The sequence below is a fragment of the Brachionichthys hirsutus genome, chromosome 20 (genome assembly GCF_040956055.1).
Source record: "Brachionichthys hirsutus isolate HB-005 chromosome 20, CSIRO-AGI_Bhir_v1, whole genome shotgun sequence".
Taxonomy (NCBI): Eukaryota; Metazoa; Chordata; class Actinopteri; order Lophiiformes; family Brachionichthyidae; genus Brachionichthys; species Brachionichthys hirsutus.
The window spans coordinates 3094685-3114168 of NC_090916.1; the positions used below are offsets into that span (position 1 = coordinate 3094685).

The following is a 19484-nucleotide window of genomic DNA, read 5'->3' on the forward strand; positions in this document are numbered from 1 at the left end:
GGTCCGGATTGAGAGTTTAAAATGGGTTTTGAACCTTACTTTCCCCCCCTGCTTGTGATTTGCACCCATAAGGGAGTTGGACACACTCTAAATGCGCGTGGCTGGTGGACTAGCAAATGATCAACTATATTTATCCGCTGTAATTTGACTATCAGCCAGTAAGCATTCATATAAACGGCCCAGTATCAGACCAGCAATTAAACTGTCCAATTACTACTGTACATTCTCATATAACTGCATTAGAGTCCTGAGCTTTCCACTTTGCTGCAGTCCAGTGAACACAGATAAATTACATTCAAAGGGTGATAAAAAAAAAAAAGAAAAAAGAAAAGCCATTTGCAGAAGAGCACTGTGTGACTGAAACGGTCTTCCTGAGGTCACTGAACTGAGAAGTGAACTAAAACAATATCAATACTAAAGCGAAACAAAATAATAGCCATGAGTCACTACCCAATATTCAATCAGCCGTCTTTGGACCATAGAGGATTCAGGCTTCCTGCTACTTTGATTGATAAAGCTCTATTCCACAGAGCGACCAATCAATATCAGACCACCTATGCATGCCAAGCCAATCGATACTCAGGCACCGGTGGATGCTGGCCAATCAATGGCAGATGCTGCTGGGTCCTGTCGTGATGATTGTTTTCTGTCCACCTTTCAGAGAAGGAAAGTCCTTCAGCAAAAACGGTCAGCTCAGCATATCACACACACACACACACGCACGCACACACACACACATGCACACGCACACACACATGCACACGCACACGTACACACACACTCCAAAATCTCATCTATAATTTTTCTCAATGCCTTTCATGCCAAGTAAATAATTGCAAGCCTCCATGTATAAGAGCAGCCAGAGAAACCCAAATTGCATTGCATCAGAGCCTGAGTGAGCAATTAGACATAAGAAAGAGTAGATTATTGATCAGCGGGTAAAGATCCTCCCTGCTCACTCCTCCCCCAAAACACTCCCTGTGCCCGTTCCCATGAGATCGATCCCTCAGCTAATCACAGACAATTCACATATTAAAATCTCAATGTTTAATTACAGCCTCGCCTCCACGCCCTCCTCTCCCATTTCTGTTCACTGTGGCCTGTCCCATCTCTCTGCCCCCCCCCCCTCCTCTGTTCCATAAACCCTGGTAGATTTCAACAAGTCCTCCATTCAATTCTTAAACCTCAATTTGATCTGTCTTTGTCTCATCTCTCTGTCCTATCTCAGCCCTTTCTTACTGCAAATGAATATTATTATTCTTTTATCCTCCTCACTCTCTTCCCACCTCTTAGAAAAGCTGCATAAGTCGCCATGGTTGGCCTCCATTTGAACTCAGCTAGCCTGGCCCTTTTGCCTTCTCTAATAAACCCCCCCTCTTTAACTCATTTTGTTGTAAACAGGAGTTGAAACATTTGTTTTTAGCATCCGTTATCTTTTGCTGCCTCTTTACATGAGATTGATTCGCCTTTTTACCTCAACAGCTCTTGTTGCTCTTCTCTCCACTCTGTTTTTGTAATTCTCTCCAATCTAAGGAGGGATTCTGCGTCTGCTGTGCATCCATCTCCTTTTTTCCTTCCTTTTTGTTGCACTTCCATTCTCTGGTTCTTTGAACACATCGCTAACTCATCTTGTCAATCTTCCCATTCAGCAACCTCATTTCCTGCAGCTCTGTGACTGGCTTTAAGCACTCGAGCTTCCTCTGATGTGCCTCCCTTCAATCAAACCCCATTTTCCTCCATTAAAACGCTCTCCCAAGCATCGACGCGGCCAAATGAGTCGCGGGAGGAGGGTGCAAACGGGAGACAAAAAAAATTTGACTAAAAATGAAAGAGGGCAAACAAGCTCCTGTTCCTGTGTCACTCTGGTGTGCCTCCATGAATGTGAGTGAGAACAAAAAAAAAAGAAGCAAGAGCGCTTGCGAGTTATGGGCGATCCCAATGGGCTCCTGCATTAATGCGTGAAAGAGCGCAGGGTAGATGAAGTCAAATTAAAAAGAAACAAGGGAGAGAATGAATGAGAGGAACTCCAAGAGACTAACAAATGTTTCTCTTCTTTTTAGACACACACTGAGGTCACTCAATCTCACTTTATTTCTCTCTAGAGGATGATGAAAGGAATGATTCTCCAGCCGTCTTCAAAAATGAACAATGGACCACCAAATCACTCTACCTCCCTCCGCCTTACTCCCAGCGAAAAGGGATAAAATTGAGAAATGAAGATGAAAACTACGACTGGACCCTAGTTAGTCCTTTCGCAAAGACAAAGAGGATTGTGACAGCCTTTCTCAATCACCGTGAAAGAGGTAGAGGGGACAGAGCTGTGGCAGCTCACCCATTACTTCCCTAAACGAGTCCAATCAAGTCCTATTTTTCGGTCACAGCAACAAAGCACAAATAACAGAAGCTCAGGTGACTCTTCATTAGAGGTCCATATGGCAGATATGACAATGTCCATCACAGACGGGATGAAAGTGGCCTTTATTGGCGGAAGCCGGCAACATTGCTTCTGCGGTCCAATCTTACCACCATTTCCTGCCCAAATCAAAAGAAATTGCATCCGCAATTATATCCCCAATTGCCAAATGTCTATTTAGTCCTATCAGATGCTGTCCTGCTTGACGTGACAACATTTGAAGGATAGGAATATGCTTCAGACACTTCCAATAAATTCCACTGATTGGAACAAGGGATGGGTTAACTAATTTCAAGAGCGAAAGTGAGATCTGTTGTGGGATCTGTTGAAATGTAAAAACCCTTTAAAGTAGAGTAAAACAAATTTCTGTCTACATGATGGGGGATGTCAGGGCTCTGATGCTTCCGATCTTGAGAACGCGCCGTGACCCAAGTGGTTCGTACCTGTCTGGAGCCGGAGTCGATATCCTTTGCCCGGGTTTGGTACCAGTCAGTGAGCATCTCGATGGGGGGCGCAGCCGAACGAAACCTCAGCAGCGCTGGAGCCTCCTCATACAGGAAGCTGTCGTCATCAAATAAGTTCTGGTCCAGCATCGCTCTGAGGACAACATGGACAGATAGCGCAGAACGTTTCAGCTATTTACTTGCTTTTTAGGGAAAGTTTCCAAGGGGAAATCATTAATTCTACCAATACGGCTTATTTTCTATTAATAAATAATAATAAACACCTGATAACCTGACTTCACACCAAAGAGTAATACAAAAGAGAATCCCACAGAATGAGAAATGAAATGGAAGCAAAAAAGAACTAGTAGGAGTTTCTGTTTCGGTTCAACATTCAGTAAATAGGATGCCATGTTTTGTTTCACAAAATGATACCAATAAGGATCATGTCTATTTGAGCAGCACGAGAGGCTTATTAGCACTCTTGGGAACTGGAGAGACGTTCGTAAATCTCAATTCGATAAGTGGAATGTAGGAAATGCTGTCATTGGGTTGCCATTTACCTGCAGTCCTCAGCCTCACACCAGTCCAGCTCCCTGTGCCTTTGCACATCCCAAGGTATCAACACTAATTCACCTCTGTCATCCAAGCTGAGAGAACAGGGCAAAGAAGAAAGGAGAGAAAGGGGCAAAGGCATATCAAGACATAGATTTAGCAAAAGACATGTTCAAGAACAAATATTAGAATGAAGAATAATAAACAACATTGAGTCAGAAATGACATTTTACAGTCACCTATGGGATACATCTGCAGACAATTGCTATTTCAGATCAGACGTGTCATAAATTATAGAAGTGAGCTACAGCAGAATATGAGAATGGAAAGAGCAGTAAAAAAAATAAGGGAAGTGTAGATGCAGGGCGGGGGGGAACAAAGCACAACAATAAACAAGTCAAAAAACTGTGGAAAAGAGTTGATGTCGTGCCTCAGTTGTAAATAGCGAGGACTTTTATTTTCCAAATGTCACGCTGATACTACGCTTTACTTCTTTCTGGCCTCCTTGAGCATGACGGGTCTGAGGAAGATAAATAGAGAGCACGCAAGCAAAGAAACCAAAGTGACGAATGACTCCGTAACCTGGCGTGTCAGCTCTGACAAAACTCAGATGCCTGTGTGCACAGTCACAGAAGTACAAGAAAGCACGCGCGCAGGCCGAGACAAAGGGATGAACAGAGGCTGCTCTTATCTCTTAGTCTAGAATTAATGCATCTCTTCTTGTTATCTATTTGTCTGTCGACACAAATGTATGTACCTCGGCTGTAAAATTCAAGGCGACCCCGCAGGGTACAAATCATCCGTACCTCTGTTGCACTTAAAGGCAGAGTGTGAGACACGCCACGGTGGTTTTTCAACACAGCCGTAAATTCCATCCAATCACAAAAATACATAAGAAGCGTACGAGCAGGGGGAACGTGATTTATGTCATTGCACAAAGGGAGGAAGATTTTCTTTGCCAACCCCAAGTTCATCCATCACAATTGGGATTTCAACATAGAGATGAGATACAGAATTATCTTCTCTGTTTTTATCCCGTCATTCCTGAAGTCCCCCCAGTCCTCTTTCCTCATTAAAGACATTCAGATTGAGAGTGGAGAGTAAATATTAGCGCAAGAGCGCAGGTATCGATGATGAGGATTGAACTATTCCACGCTCGCTCCCCTAATGTACTTCAGTCGCAGAAGCAGTGAAGCGGCATGGGAGGAAAATGGGGATGCACGGTTCAATTGGTGTTTTTGCTTAGTTTTCGACTCAAAACTATTCTGCATTTTTACACGTCTCTTGGTCCGCTTGCAAATCTCAGTCGATATTACACAAGAATATTTTCCATTTTCAGTGAAGCAAGACTTTAGTATGTAGCCAGAGAGCACCAGACAGATGGTTTGGGTCGAGTCCTTCTGCCGCAGCGTAGGAGCAAAGTGCCGTTGGGGAGGAGCGGTTGGTGTTCACAGGCTGGGGAAAATAGGAAACTGCCCCACAGCGGTAGAGCCGTGATGGATGCTCACTGCAGAGCCACAGCTGCCTGACCTCCATACAAACTCAGACAAGGCTACTAAAGGGAGCAGCGGAGGGGTGTGGGTGGAAGGTGTGGGAACCCAGAGGTATTTGTCCTGCAGGAAGTATATGCGGCCCAAAAATGCTAGCTCAGAAAATGAAGGAAGGAAGAACAAAAGTCAGAAGGAAAAAAAAGAAAAAGCTGCACTCATCCCTTAATTCAGTCAGTATTCAGTCGATGTTAGTGGATGAAGACGGGGGTGAAGAATCACTTCTTCTCCTTACGAACGCCCCTTCATTATCCCCTCTAGCCAACTCCCCCCCCTTAAGTGTTCCGCCAGTGCCAAAGCAGAAACCGTATGCTGAACAAGAAAAAAGTGTAGGCGGACAGCTGCAGTCACCGCAGCTATTACGGAATCATTTTGAGGCGTCCTCCTGCAAATCTGAAAGCAGCAATTAAGCATCTCTCACTATATTCCACGGCTGTCCTCACCAGGTTCCCCCTGGAGCTGCGACTATGTGCGTCCATTATAATGTAACATGAGAGTAAGCTTGTGCACGTGTTTCCTGACTCCTGATGCCTGATAGTGAGGGCATGGGAAATAGAAATCTGTTTGATTGCGGGTTTCAAGTGCCTTTAATTTTTAAGGTACCTAAAAGTGTGACTAACAAAGTGTTGTATCTCAAAGAGTGCCGCAAATACACTTTGTTTACAAACAGTGCTTCTGAAAAGTCAAATGCTGCACAAAGGAAATTTAAAAAGTCAAAGTAAAGGCCACTGTTTTTTCCAAGACTGTTACATTTCTAAAGATTTAATGCCATCTCTTTCATCTCAGCAAAACTGCGTCCTCTAAAGCAGGAAGACAGGAGGGCAGCAATAACAATACCAACCAACACTAGCTTCATTTACATTAAGGCACAATTTGGACAATCATAATTAATAACTCGTGATTTCATATATATATATATATATACGTACATGCATACAGTGGAACCTCGGTTCTCAAACATAATTCGTTCCGTAATACTGTTCGACTACCGAGCCATTCTAGAACCGAGGTTCCACCGTATCTATTCTTTGTTTGTGTGGAACTCACCAGGCCTCGGGCAGCAGGATGGTGTACTCGTGCGGAGAGGTGGTTTCTGGGAAGTTGTGAAGGATGGCTAGCCGATGCTGGAGGAGTTCTTCGCTGTGGTACGTGAAGAGAATGTCCAGCGCCTGCACGTTGCTGTCCTGCAGGAAAACAGATGCATTAACCAACAGTTCAAGCCTTTTTTCCTGAATTCATTTGAAATTCTACCAAAAGAAACTGCACATTATGAAGATTATAAAATGGAGCTCAATCAAAATCAAATGATGCGACACCAAAGCAGGAAATATTAATAGGATGTATTGGCGAGGGAATAGAAAATACAAAGAACGCTAAATCCACCTAATAGCTAGCAGTTCTATTATTTTGTGCATCCACTCAATTCACTTCAATGAGAAGTGTTTTGAGAACCAAAACACTTCTCATTAAAACAACAGAGTTCAATCACAAAACCAATATCCAAAAAGGACTATAAAATGTAATCAGCATCCCCCAAAAGCCATTACAGGAAATACTGAGCATCATGACCTTTATGAAATTCCAGATTTATAGCTGGACTGTTGTATTAAAATTGATTTTTCTTTTTTTTTTACTTAATAAACTTGCTACTGAGCACATTTCACATTAAGACAAGGAAATGAAGAGCGTTGACTGGATGCAAGGCAGCCTGGTGTTACCCTGGCGTAGCTTCTTGCGGACAGAACAATATTTTGACTACGGAACTTCTTGAAGAACTCTGCATCGTATTTCTGCTCAGCTGCATGAGGACCGCCGAGAATCTCCTGAAAAGAGTGAGGCGAGAGAGAAAGCAGGCGAATTAATGGAAATACGAGTTCATAAAAAAAGATTTGTAGCAAATGGGGTTATCGTTCCAGAGAAAATGCCGTGAGCGGGTAAACCGCTAAACTAAAGGAAGCAATAGAGCAATAATTCAAAGCCGCCATTTAACTTTTTTAGATGTTTTAACCTTTCACTTGGAGGCATCTGAGGCTCGTCTGGAATGTGTGCAGGAGACAGCATTTGTTGCCCTGGCCTTCAGTGTAAGACTGATTTATGATTGTTTGTGTATCAAATCTGCGTTGCATCCTCGTTGCCAGGATGTGTGCGTTTGTATGGGTGTGTGTGTGTGTGTGTGTGTGTGAGTCTGATAGATGGCCACTGAATGGGCTGTATCCAGACAGAGGGAGCCCAAGTCGGGATGATAAAAACCCTAATATCATATTCATAGACAGCCAGAGAGAAAGGATTGGGCCAAAAGGAATATGCCAAGTGCTGATGTTACCATGACAATGACCAAAGAAAGAGAGAGAAAGAGAGAGAGAGATGTCATTCTGTCTGGGGTGAATATCTAACAGGGCAAAATCTCATTCCTCCTCTCCTGCAAAAAGTACGGCCCTGTCCGTCTGTGATTTATTGCGGATCAGGAGAGTGCGTGTGTTAATATTATTCATCAGAAAGCTGAATAGCTGCAAGTGTCACAAATTTGCTTTAAGCATGCACCTCTTCGTGCTGCACTGATGCTTACGTGCTGTCGGCAAATAATGCCATATTCTCCTCTGCCATCAATTTATTTGTGCATTTCAAATTTAAACATCCGTAGCTTTTCAGTATTTCTAAAGGGATCAGCGAGTGTAAAGAGTGAGCATCAATAAAAGATAGTGTACAGATAGATAGTTGCCAACAACAAACTTTAGCAAAAACAACAACTTTAAATGTGTCTGCAGACATGAATATGAACACTCCTTGTAGCACCGCATTTTGTAATAAGTTGTTACATATTGCATCGGTAATTACAAAATGCAGACGTTAAACTTTTCCTAATGAAGAAAATGTAATAATTTTTGGTGCATTATGTAATAAAACACCGAAATTGCTGTCTTAATTTGAGAAAAACATAATAATGTTTGAACATCACTGATTTTAAATACTATATTAAGACTCAGAACTGATTATTTGTTTTAATAACTAGTAAGATGTTTCATGAGTCAAAACCTATTCAAATGTAACTCTTTATTATAATAATACTGAGTGTGTTTGAAAGTTCAGAGACAGAAAGTGCACTAAATGCACGTTAGGGACACAAACATTATCAGTGCGCTGTAATGTCAGAAGACACACGTCTGGAAAATGTTAAAACAAATATTGAATAGAAAAAACTTTGTTCCACTCCCATTTGTGTGTGTCATGTTGGTGGTTTATAACATAATGCACCAAGTTATTAAATTTTTTTCATTAAAAAAAAGTTTAAGATCTGCATTTTGTAATAACCGTTGCAATATGTAACAACTTATTATTTTTTCGAAGTTCTTGTTCCAAGAGATTAAACCACATATCGTTGTGTAACGGCTGCCAGTTAGACACAAAAAAAAAAAAAAACTTCAGAAGATATCTCTCTCTGGAATCTCTGATGGCTATTTTAATACACTGTAGAAACTATTGTAGGATTTCAAATGATTTAGTCATTTTAGGTGTTATACATGTCTGAACTCAGCTCCTATAAAAAGGGATGTGCAGAATGTCCTCCAGCTGATCATGTGGGAGGATGTTACCTCGTATGTCGCCAGGCGGTCCAGGTAAGACAGCAGTTTCAGTCGGCTCCGGCACAGCTCCTTCTGCTCCAGCGTCAGCCTAAGCAGACACACAAATATATTTACACACACGTCAACAGAAAGTCAGCACATTATGACATCCTAAATGGCATCTTGAAACTGAAATGGCAAGATCTGCTTGTTTTACACTGTAAAAGAATACACGCCAGCTACAACTCTACTTGTCCACGGGGACCCATTCAACAACGCTTGAGGGTGGTGACTACAAGACCACATCGTGCCCTCCAGACCTGATCATTTTTGCAAGGGCAACAAATCAGCTGCTTGTGAACACAAGGACCCTTCCTGTTGTTATGTATGAGACGCTCGCTGTCAAGGAGCTGACTAATTGCTCTCTGAGAAGCAAATCCATTTTCAGAGCCATTTAATCACAGCCATAAATAAATTGCATGACCACCAAACACCAAGGTGCAAGCCAATGTAGGAGCTACCTATAATTCAGTCACTGGAGGTCGGGGGGGGGGGTGTACAAGGCTGAAAACTACTACGAGACACTCCTTAGTCAAATTCACAAGAAAGCAAAAAGGAGAGACGCGCAGAACTCTGTGAAAACCGGGCTTGGATCAACCACAGTTGGACCACAGGGGATCTGACCCTCCACCACAGCCTTAATTCCTAATCCCTCATTACAGAGTGTGGTATCAGTTTTGATCAGGGTTCCCCTACACAGACTAGCAGAGATTAACACTAGCTCAAGTCACTGCCTGGCACATCAAAGACTGGGCAGCTTAGCGCTCACACTAGTGCTAATTATTGCTTTGCTCTGCCTCTTCAGAGGGAGAGACAGAGAGAGAAAGAGAGGGTGGGGATGAGACGAGACGTTAGAAAATAATTTTACTCGTCGTTTTTTCCTCTGAAAGTTTCACATGACGGCTCAATTGCAAATTCTACTACAAGAAAAGGGGCCTCAGAACAGGAGCGCTCCGTTCACGGGAAGACACACTCAAGTCTCCATAAAGACTTTCTATTTGCATGCAAGATATCTCAGAGAGATTTTGGAAAAACATTTGCATCGGGGAAAATGTTGGGCAAAGCACACACACACACACAAGCAACGCTGGAGCAAATGAGAAAATGAAACTCCAGATGGTATAAATCTGATCAGATAAGAACACCTTACAGCAGACCGCACTCATCTTCACATCATTTGTCCGGTGTGACACACACACACACAAATACACCAGAAACTGCAATCTTTTTGTATGCAAACAGCCAAAGCAGCAGCTATAATAGCCCTGGGGTGGATACGGAATTATATTTTATTATGCCTCCACAGATGGATGAGAACGTCTAAAACATAAAAGCGTCCGCGTGAAACCAACAGCAACCAAACCGTTTTACAACAGACAAGACAAAACGCACCAAACTAGTGTGACCCAGTTCAGAAAAAAATCAGCCACCTGAAAGTCCTGAGGAAGTCTGTATTCTACATAGGACACAGAAACGGCACGTCGCCTGTGGGGGTAAAACGGGCAATAACAAGAGCACAGCCCTGGAAAAGAGACTTGAGAAGTAAATTAACATCAGAGATTTCATTGGTCCCCAACGAGGTTTTGGTGATTGGGATATAAACATCTAGTGCAGAATATTTCACAGGAGAGACGGCAATTGATTGAGTGGGATGAATTAATTATAGAAAATGTTATTCTCTCCCCATGAACAAGAAGTATCTCTAGATATAACTGAGCGACATCCAACATTAAAACTATTCCTTTTTTTTTACTGAAAAGCAAAGACAAAGTTCACCTTAATAAGATCTTTACCTAAAGAAAATGGGAAATTGGGATGTTATGAAAGCAAAGCACACAGAATACTGTCCATGAAAAGATATATATATATATAAATACATACATATATGTATACTGTATATATGTATGCAGGGATATATACAGACTATACAGCAACAAGTGTCCAGGGAATTCACCATAAGAAATAAAATCTAATAAAATAAAATAAAAACCTGTTCACACCCTTTAGAACACACAAGCATAGACTTTAAAAGAGGGACAAATATTCTCATATGCACACAGGGGCATCACACGCACACACGGAGCAGCTGTGATCGATACCAAACCATTTCTGTAATGGTGCTGCAGTTAAAAAGAAATTAGGAGAATTATTATCTGTCTTGGATCTTGGCCGCAGGCCTCAAAGCAGCTCGAATAGAGCCATTAATAAGTGGCTTCCCTGCACACACACACACGCACACACACACACACACACACTTTGGGGACATACAGTATTTAGATATTACCTGCAACTACAAGACAGAGAAAAGAGATAAATAGAAACTTTTCAAAACACCAATTTCATCATAAAATCGAACTTTTTTTTTTACACTTGACAAGTTATCGATCCATTACTTCCCCTCATATATTTTCCTTATCCACTCTTTATCTACTGTGGACTACAAGTCTGCAATAAAGTTTAACAGTTTTATTACACAATGAATTAAGCTATGGCAAAAGCAAACAGGCGAGGGGACGAACGCGCAGGGAACTGAGGGGAAGATTATAGAGGAGCTCATTATTACACCATGTTTACTCTTTTTATTCAGACCCAGACTTAAGGCACAGTAGTTACGTGTCTGGGGTCAGAAGAACAATAGAAACCAGAAAATCCACCTGCTGAGACTGAAAACACCTGTACACACACACACACACGCACACACGCTTTTAATAATGGCATCGTTTCATCAGAGCGTGTCCATCATGCAGTTTTCCACAGAAGTGTGTTTATAGTCCATGAGTAAGTGTGTGTGTGAGTAGTGATTAGTGATCACTAAAGGGGTTTTCATTAGTCTTTCCCCGTGCACTTGACAACAAAAGCATAAATTACCTCCAGTAGATTACCCACTAATTTCCACCACTGCGCTCATCCCCATCAATGTCACTGCCTTCGTGATTCCCTCTGTAGCGTTCGCCCTAATCAAACGACCGGCGCCACATTTGACGGGCCCCCCTCCCCTTTCCTTCGCACACATGATGAACGCTTTCACCATGAGCTCTGCAGTGACACACATCAGCACGCTGATAAATAATGATTTATTTGATTATGAGGCTGCAACCTGTCGGAAGGTTGAGTCACACGACTCTAATCTAATCTAACAACTGGTGAAGACTTTAGTGAATATTATACAAACAGCCTGTGATCTTTTAAAAACAAGATTGTGAGAAACTTGAATATCAAAGGAAAATTCATTAATTCGTATTCAATGGAAAACAATCACTGTATTTGTTTAAACTGGACAGAAGCTCAATAGACAATTTTTAGAAATGTTTCATTTTCCAACAACACACAGGACTCCACTTTTTCTATGAAATGCATTGGGTTGTCTGGCAGCCCAGAGCCCTGCTCCACAGGATCAGCAAGTTGTTTTCCTGCTGCTCCGCATATCCAAGGCCTTTTGAAGCGGCTGTGTCCGTTGAGATTAGACTCCGTGTGATTGGGGCCAAAGAGCCAACAGCCATGCCACGCAAGCGGCTCTGTGAGGCTGTTTAATGGAAGAGCGGGGGGCGCTTTTACTTCAATTTGCCAACGTGCCGACAATGACACTGATAGAATGTCGATTTCTAAGAAGTATAATGTTTATAGATTATGGACTATATCCTATTTTTTCAGTTATTTCATATGGGAAAAGTATATTTGACACACGAGCGATTTGAGTTACGAGCTCGGTCCAGGAAGGAATTACATCGTACATCAAGGTGTTTCTCTTTTTTTTATGTTCTGGGTCATTTTATATCAGATGCTTGCCTAGTCTGGTTGGGCCGTCCTGGTGAAGGACGCCCTCTGTATGCTCAGATATTTGCATCTTGTCCTGCCTGCTCTGACTTCTGAACGCATCGGCTTTGTGACTCAATAAGCGAGCCGAGTGTTGCGTTTATTGCAGCTTGCATTCCGACAGTCTGCTCACCTGCTGAAGTCGACCTCGGCCAACAACTCTCGTCTCTTCCGGTTCTCCCTCTCTTTCATCTCCTGTTCCACTTCATTCGACAGGATGTTTTCATACGGCAGGTCGTCGAGGTCAATGTCCCCCGGCATGATAAATCTGGGACATGCAAACAGTATATTGTTGACGAAAAGAAAATGCCTCAAGTTGATAGAAAAGAAATGTGCGGTGTGTGTGTGCAAGGCTTTGATTTGGTGTATGCTTGCTTATTAAGACTGGCCTACCTGCCCCCATCTTCCCGGTTTCCTATGGCTATCAGAGCTTCCAGGTCCGTTCCCTTCAGGCCATACTGCAGCAGCTCCTTGGCCGCGTCGACATTCTCCGGGACGCGCTCCACACACTCGTGCAGCACCCACGAGCGCTTGCATATCTTGCTCTTGGTTGGGTGTAGGGATTGGAAGCAGAGGGGAATGAGTAAAGGAGAAATGATGGGCTAAAATGAGCGACAGAGTTCGGAGGGAAGGTGAACATTTGCAACAAATTGGTAAAAATGATGCATGAAATAGAGTAAGGGGGTTCGTGCTGCACTTAGGCGTGTGCTCTGCCCCCACTCACACACCAGCTTATACTGACATCTAATAAACTGTGATAAACACTGAAGCTGATACAATCCGTATCTCTCTCTCTCTCTCTTAACCATTCCTCATCTTTTCTTCCTATCCGTTTCTCTCATCCTATCTACGTCTCACCAGATAATCTTGTATCGACGCGATGCTGACGGTACTCTTTCGCCACTGCCTCTGGTAGACGAGGTCAGAATCCAGATTATATGCGTGGGCAAGGGACAGGGCTTCACCATACTCTTCATTATCAATCTGTGAGACACACAAAACATGCACATATTTAACAACCGTGTAAATACACCGTCGGTCCTTCCCCGTGCACGAACAGCAGTCACAATGGTGTTAACAGAAAGCACGGTTAGAAATGACAGGAACAATCCGTGGGATGGAACGGATGAAACTGAGTGAACAAAATAGAATTATGAAACAAAGTTGTTTAATGTGATTTAAAAAAAATTATATGTAATGTCTTATTTAGATTGAGCACAAGTGACATGGAGTAAGCAGAAATCAAATTAAATGAATGAACAGCAGTTTAATTCTTTTCATATTCATGTATTTTTTAAATGTTCTAATATCTAATCAGGGTTATATTCGTGATTCAATCCTTCATGCGCTGCTTTATTAAAAAGAAGTCAATGGAAGTCAACGGAAATCAGCGGTACTTAAAACAAATATCGACCATTCTGAAGGATGAAGAATTAAAGAAATTAAAATGTGAATAACCACCAGTGTGGAAGCTACAGTATGGCGCTACCAAAATCTTTCGTCAAATCTATTATGGAACAGCTTCAACGTGCAGATTTCAATCTGTGGAGCAGCAATACGACGCTGCACCGCGTGGATCGGGTCCGTCACGGTGGGATAAGGAGAATGGCTGAAGGGCTTATGTATGTGGGAGCGACTGAAGTGAAAGGAGGGAGAAAGCAGCGAGAAGGAGACTGAATCCGAATGACTTCCACACACATCTGGCCTGCCTCCAATCAATAATAATAATGCTGCAACGGTCAGGCCAGATTAACAGCTGCACACAGTCCTAAAGGAAACGATCATAAATACTCAGAAGTACCATGCTGCGTTTTAGTAGATGTCTTTATCGTGTTCATTGGGTTCATTTGGCATGACAGCAAGCTAAGCCGCTCTACTCTTCATGCTAAGGCTAATAGCAAAGTCTAAACACATTAATTTATTGAGGTCAGATCTCAAATCAAAGTAGCTGTATTAAACAAAGACAGCCGTTAGCGGGGGGGGCTTTCAAAATATCCACGACAGAAGAAGATTGCAGTTGTGGTTCAACAAAAAAAAAAGTCTGCAGCACAAACAAACCTTGTTTTTCTGGCTATTAGGCTGAAAACGTAGCAGATGTGATAACTGGGGCATCGAACTACAAGCACTATCATTATGAGCGCACTGCCATGTACAGCCAGCACTCGGCTCACATCACTGTCATTCCGTTTCCAACTCACACGCGAGCCTTCTTCACACAAAGCACCCAAATTATGCTTGAAGCATTTTGTTTGTGCCGTCAGAAATGTGTACGTTTTAAAACGAGATAGAATCAGTAACATTTTCCTTTAACAAGGTCATTTATAATTCATTTGAATAAATGTGTGGAGTTTCTTTGAAAAATCGTTCAATGATTCCATGCAAGCTAATATCAGGAGATATTTAAGTGTAAAATTTAGAATCTGTAGTTGAAAAAAAATTAACTCATCGAGTGCCAGCCATTTTCAGCTCAGCTGAGTGCCCCAGTTTTAGCGCATTTTTCCCCGATATTCCAAGCCCCACATAATATTCTTTACTATGACTATGCACACACCAAACATACCAAATAAAAGATTAAAGTCTCTTCTTTCATCAGAAAAAAAAAAGTGTGTTCCTACCATTTCCGTTCTGGAGTTATTGGCCGTTGAAGAAAGGCAGATTTCAATGTCAGGGTTGGCAGTGACTGGGTTTCAAAAAAACGTATGGCACTCAAATAGTTAAAACAAATTTAATTAGCTTCTGAATTAAATATTTTTTTAAACAGCTTTAATGGATGTCAGGCTGAATATTAACTCCAAACATTTTCAATATTATGAGTCTGGCATGTTTCACCTTTTGAATGTCCTCCAGAATTACAAACATGAAGTAAATCCTGACTGATCCTGCCGTCATAGCACGAGATTTACGTAATCTTATCAGCTAAATTGCTGCGGCTCGTAAAAGAAAAGAAAAAAAAGTGGGCCGTTCCTCCTTCTGGGGAGATGCTCATTAAATTAGTCTTTTTTTTCCTCCACCTGTATCCCATTCATTATTAATCATAATGAATAGTCAGACACCCATGGCATTCAAAGGGAAAGGGAAACCACGTTGGTTTGATTAGATATTAAACACAAAAAATAACCTGATTAGTTCATAGACAAAATACAACCCCTTTACATGTTCCATCTATTCTATTCAGATTATGTGCATTTTATCAGCAGGAGGGATTGGAACAGAAACCCATAGACCACCATAGACCACACTATGCGGCGTTTAAATAAGGCCCTCAGCCTTCTTACCGGCTCGTTCTCATTGGCTGCAGCTTTAGTTGTCCTTGGTAACATTAATATGCAAAAGGCTTAGCCTGGATGTCAATGTAAATTGGCACTAAAAGGGATTTTTTTGCATCATATCTTTGTCTCTCAAGTTTATTGAATCTCACAGCATGACACCTCCGTTTCTGCATTCCCACTCAATGTGTGTGAACGTACACGAGTGCATGCACGCTGGCTGACACACTGCCTATCCATTTCTGTGTGTGTAGGAGTATAAAGCAACACATTAAGCAGACTGGAGTTCCTCGAGGGCAAAGAGAACCCCACACAGCTGAACCTCACGTAGGAGGACTTCAAAAACGCTTTCGTTCTCTCCCTGGATTCAGCTAATAAAACTGTTAGCAACGCTGCCAGTGCGGCGTTCACACCGGCAGCGTTGCACCAGCGAGCACATCAGCAAACCTCTGAACACAAGAAGAGGCCGACTTGAGGAAACAAGCCTGACTCACTTTGTGTGTGTGTGTGTGTGTGTGTGTGTGTGAGACACAGCGTCTGCATGCTCTTCACACACATGCTTGCATATAGAAGATCGGGGAAAAACAATTTCGCCAGGAGAGCAGCGGCAGCTGGGGAAGTGCTGCCGGTACCAAGTGTTCCAGAGAGATAATAATGATATATTACGTTGTAGCTCTCCACTGTTAGGATTGTCGGTGATGACTAATGGCATTTAATGATGATGACAGTGACGATGAAGGAAGTAGATGATGGGTCATAAAAATGACTAATGAACCAGGGCTCAAACTTGGGCCCGTCGAGAGCTGGTGCTGAGCTTTGTGATGAACCATGTTGTTGTCTTTACAGCAATTTGTAGCAAGCAACAGCAACAGTCATATTTCTAATGTAGCAATTAGCAATTGAGAGACCCCCCCCCCCTCTGGGACTGAGAAATAGCCTCAAAGCAGGCTGAACATCTTTGCTTGGTTTTCATTTCTTCTCAACGGCCTTCCGGAGCCGATCCAAGAGAACAACAGCGCTTTTACCGAGCTGGCAACAGGATGCATTTCGTCAGAAACCACGTTTGCAGATTGGCCCGTTTTTATTCAGATGGCGACCAAACAGCTGCTGCTAAATTATGGAGAAGGAAGGCATGAAGAGTCTCATGGTAAACTCGAAGATACTTGACATTTCAATTCTAATCCAAGATGCTTCTTCCAGTTGTGGTCATTCATTTGTTTTCCTGCTCACTTATTCCTTGCAACACACGTAAGTCACATGTCATGTGACTTCGCCGAGACAATAACCAAGCGACGCCATGGTTTACGAGTCGGCTTAGTTTCCTACCTTCCTCTGATACAGCTCCTCCGGTGTCGTTGACCGCAGGCTGACCAGACGGTAGTTCTTGATGACGGTGCGGGGGCGTTTCCTTGGAGGAGCGAACCGCTCCATCTCCGTCACGTAATACAGGCCTTGCTTGATGTAGCCAAAGTAACGGGCTTTGGCTGAAGACTCTTCATCGGAGTCGGAATCCGCATAATCGCCTTCCTCATCCTCACTGGGCCCCGCGCTGAGGCTGCTCTCCAGGCGCCCACGCTTCTGAGCCAGCTTCACCTCACACTGGGGATGATATAAAACACGCCATTTTACACACACACTGGCGTTACGTTAACAGATTATTTTGACAGCGATCATAATAAAGCCAATGTTGTCGTTTTACATAAAAAAAGTCTGTCTTGTTTGGCTCAAATAGGAACAAGAGGGCTGCAAACAGAGGAATCCACATTTCCATCGACGAAGGCGGACAGTTTTATAGTTTTTGCCAAGAATGACCTTCTGATGGCGAGTTTGGTCACTTCTTTGCCAACAAGAAAGCGTTGAATGGAAAAATGGAGCACAGAATCCAATGCAACACAGTTCACTCATCCGCTATAGCTGTGTTTAAAACTGGTCAACACACAATTTATTGTCCTCGGGGCCAATCAGCAGACTGTCTGAAACATAGAGCATCATCAATGTCAAGCTGCTCCATAGAAAAACCTTAATGCATGTTGTTGAAAGTGCTTTCTTCATTCGGTCTTTCCCTGCTCTCCATTTCCATGACTGCTTCAGCCGGGGGGAGGATTATTTGTCCATTTTTCATCTGCAGTAAGTCCTCATATTTTGTGGAGATGCCCCGCTGGGGTTTTTAGTTCAGAAGGGACAAATGTTATGAGAGAGGCTCCCATCCAGGGTTCATAAAACTTTTAGCACCTGTTAATCAATGAGTCGAAGCAGCTTCCACTCTGCTGCATTCATACATTCTCCCGACTCACTAGGTGGAGCCGCAAGCACATGCGGCCACGGTTGCGATCCACAAGGTAAAAATTATTTGGAATTTGGAAGCATACATGCGATACAAACCCAATGCACACACCCACGCAGCAACACATTGCTGGCAATTTCAACAAGGATTTCAACACACACACACACAGCTGTGGATGCAGCAACAAGGGCGCCCGTCGTCTCCCACTCCACGCTGGAGGGGGGGGGGCTGATGAAACCTTTCCAAAATGTTGGCAGCCGACTGGCAAAGAAATGTCTCTTTCCGTCGCTCATTCTGTTTGCTTCTCTCTCTAAAAGGAAGGTGTGCGATGCAACATCAGAGTATCGAGAATCAAGAAGGGACCCATATTTCATCATTACGTTTGTGCCATCACACACACACACACACACACACACACACACAAGGTTTTGGGTTTATTTTCATTCGTCATGAACCATCCAATCACATCAGCTGCCAGCACAACGTGTTAAATGCAAATAATTTATATTACAAGATCTTACAAAAATCATCTAGCTCTCAAAAGTACCGTTTGAGTTCAGAGAAGAATCAACACACTCATCTCTTTCCCAGTCCATAGTGGGCCAGGTTCAATGCCTGCACCAAATTCAACAGGCCATTTGAAAAACTGTCTGAAACATTGCTTTTATTATTGCAGCGGAAACGACAAACACCTTCTGCTTCCTCAGCCACACACGACTCCCGCTATCGGCGTTTACCTCCAGGCTGAGGAAGCCGCCGTCATGTGCCGCGGTGACTTGAGGCGAGGGCTCGAACCACTCGCAGGATTTCCCCAGCAGGTTGCGCAGCGTCCTGACGGAGGAGACGGTAACCGAACCGGAGCAGCGAGCCAGAATCAGCACGCTGTCGCTCCACCAGTTCACATCCACCAGCGGATAGTACTGCTCCTTATCTGGCACAGGTGACACGAGACACGAGGGTATAGTTAAAAAAAAAAAAGAGAAAAGGGGATTCATTTTGTAAATGCTTTCATTAGTTTTAGGAATATGATTTTGTTATTCATTTATTTTTGCAAATGGAGGCAAATCTATCTGTCACATACAAGAGGGGGGGACTAACAAGGATTACTGCTCACACAAGCTGACCCAAAAGCGTCAGGAAAAGTACACAAACAGACAGACTCTCACATGCACACTGTGCCAGAAAATTACATCCGCTAGCTCTCTCACACACTACACATTTGTACGTCAAAATAAGCATAGGATTCAGTGAATAAGACATGTCACAGATCATTAAGTTGTATCCAGCGTGCACTGCTGTGTCAGCAACAAACTCTGCAGTCTTTGGTCCTCCAGGCCAAACTACCTTTTATTTTCTTTCTCCTCTCCAGCGATGTCTTCCACTCGGGGTTGATCTCCTCAAATCCTGGCTGCAGGGAGGATGGAGGGACCAAATAAGGAAAGGAGGACAAGAATAAGTGCGGGTGGAGGGGGAGAAATCATCCTGCTAACCCTGTTAATACGTATCACACACACAATGATGCAGCACACACATACACATGCTG

At 43.0% G+C, this 19484-nt stretch overlaps 1 protein-coding gene across 1 annotated transcript in view; it reads right to left on the reverse strand.

The window, feature by feature from the left end:
* The window catches only part of nbas (NBAS subunit of NRZ tethering complex), a 109865-nt gene that overhangs the window by 78355 nt on the left and 12026 nt on the right, over positions 1-19484 (reverse strand). The window contains exons 13-23 of the mRNA XM_068753604.1: positions 19286-19349; positions 18679-18872; positions 16984-17256; positions 13250-13375; positions 12785-12936; positions 12525-12659; positions 8549-8627; positions 6677-6781; positions 6006-6142; positions 3420-3506; positions 2857-3010 (exon numbers count right to left, since the gene is read on the reverse strand). Of these exons, the coding sequence (XP_068609705.1) occupies positions 2857-3010; positions 3420-3506; positions 6006-6142; positions 6677-6781; positions 8549-8627; positions 12525-12659; positions 12785-12936; positions 13250-13375; positions 16984-17256; positions 18679-18872; positions 19286-19349 (1506 nt within the window). The remainder of the gene's footprint in view (positions 1-2856; positions 3011-3419; positions 3507-6005; positions 6143-6676; positions 6782-8548; positions 8628-12524; positions 12660-12784; positions 12937-13249; positions 13376-16983; positions 17257-18678; positions 18873-19285; positions 19350-19484) is intronic.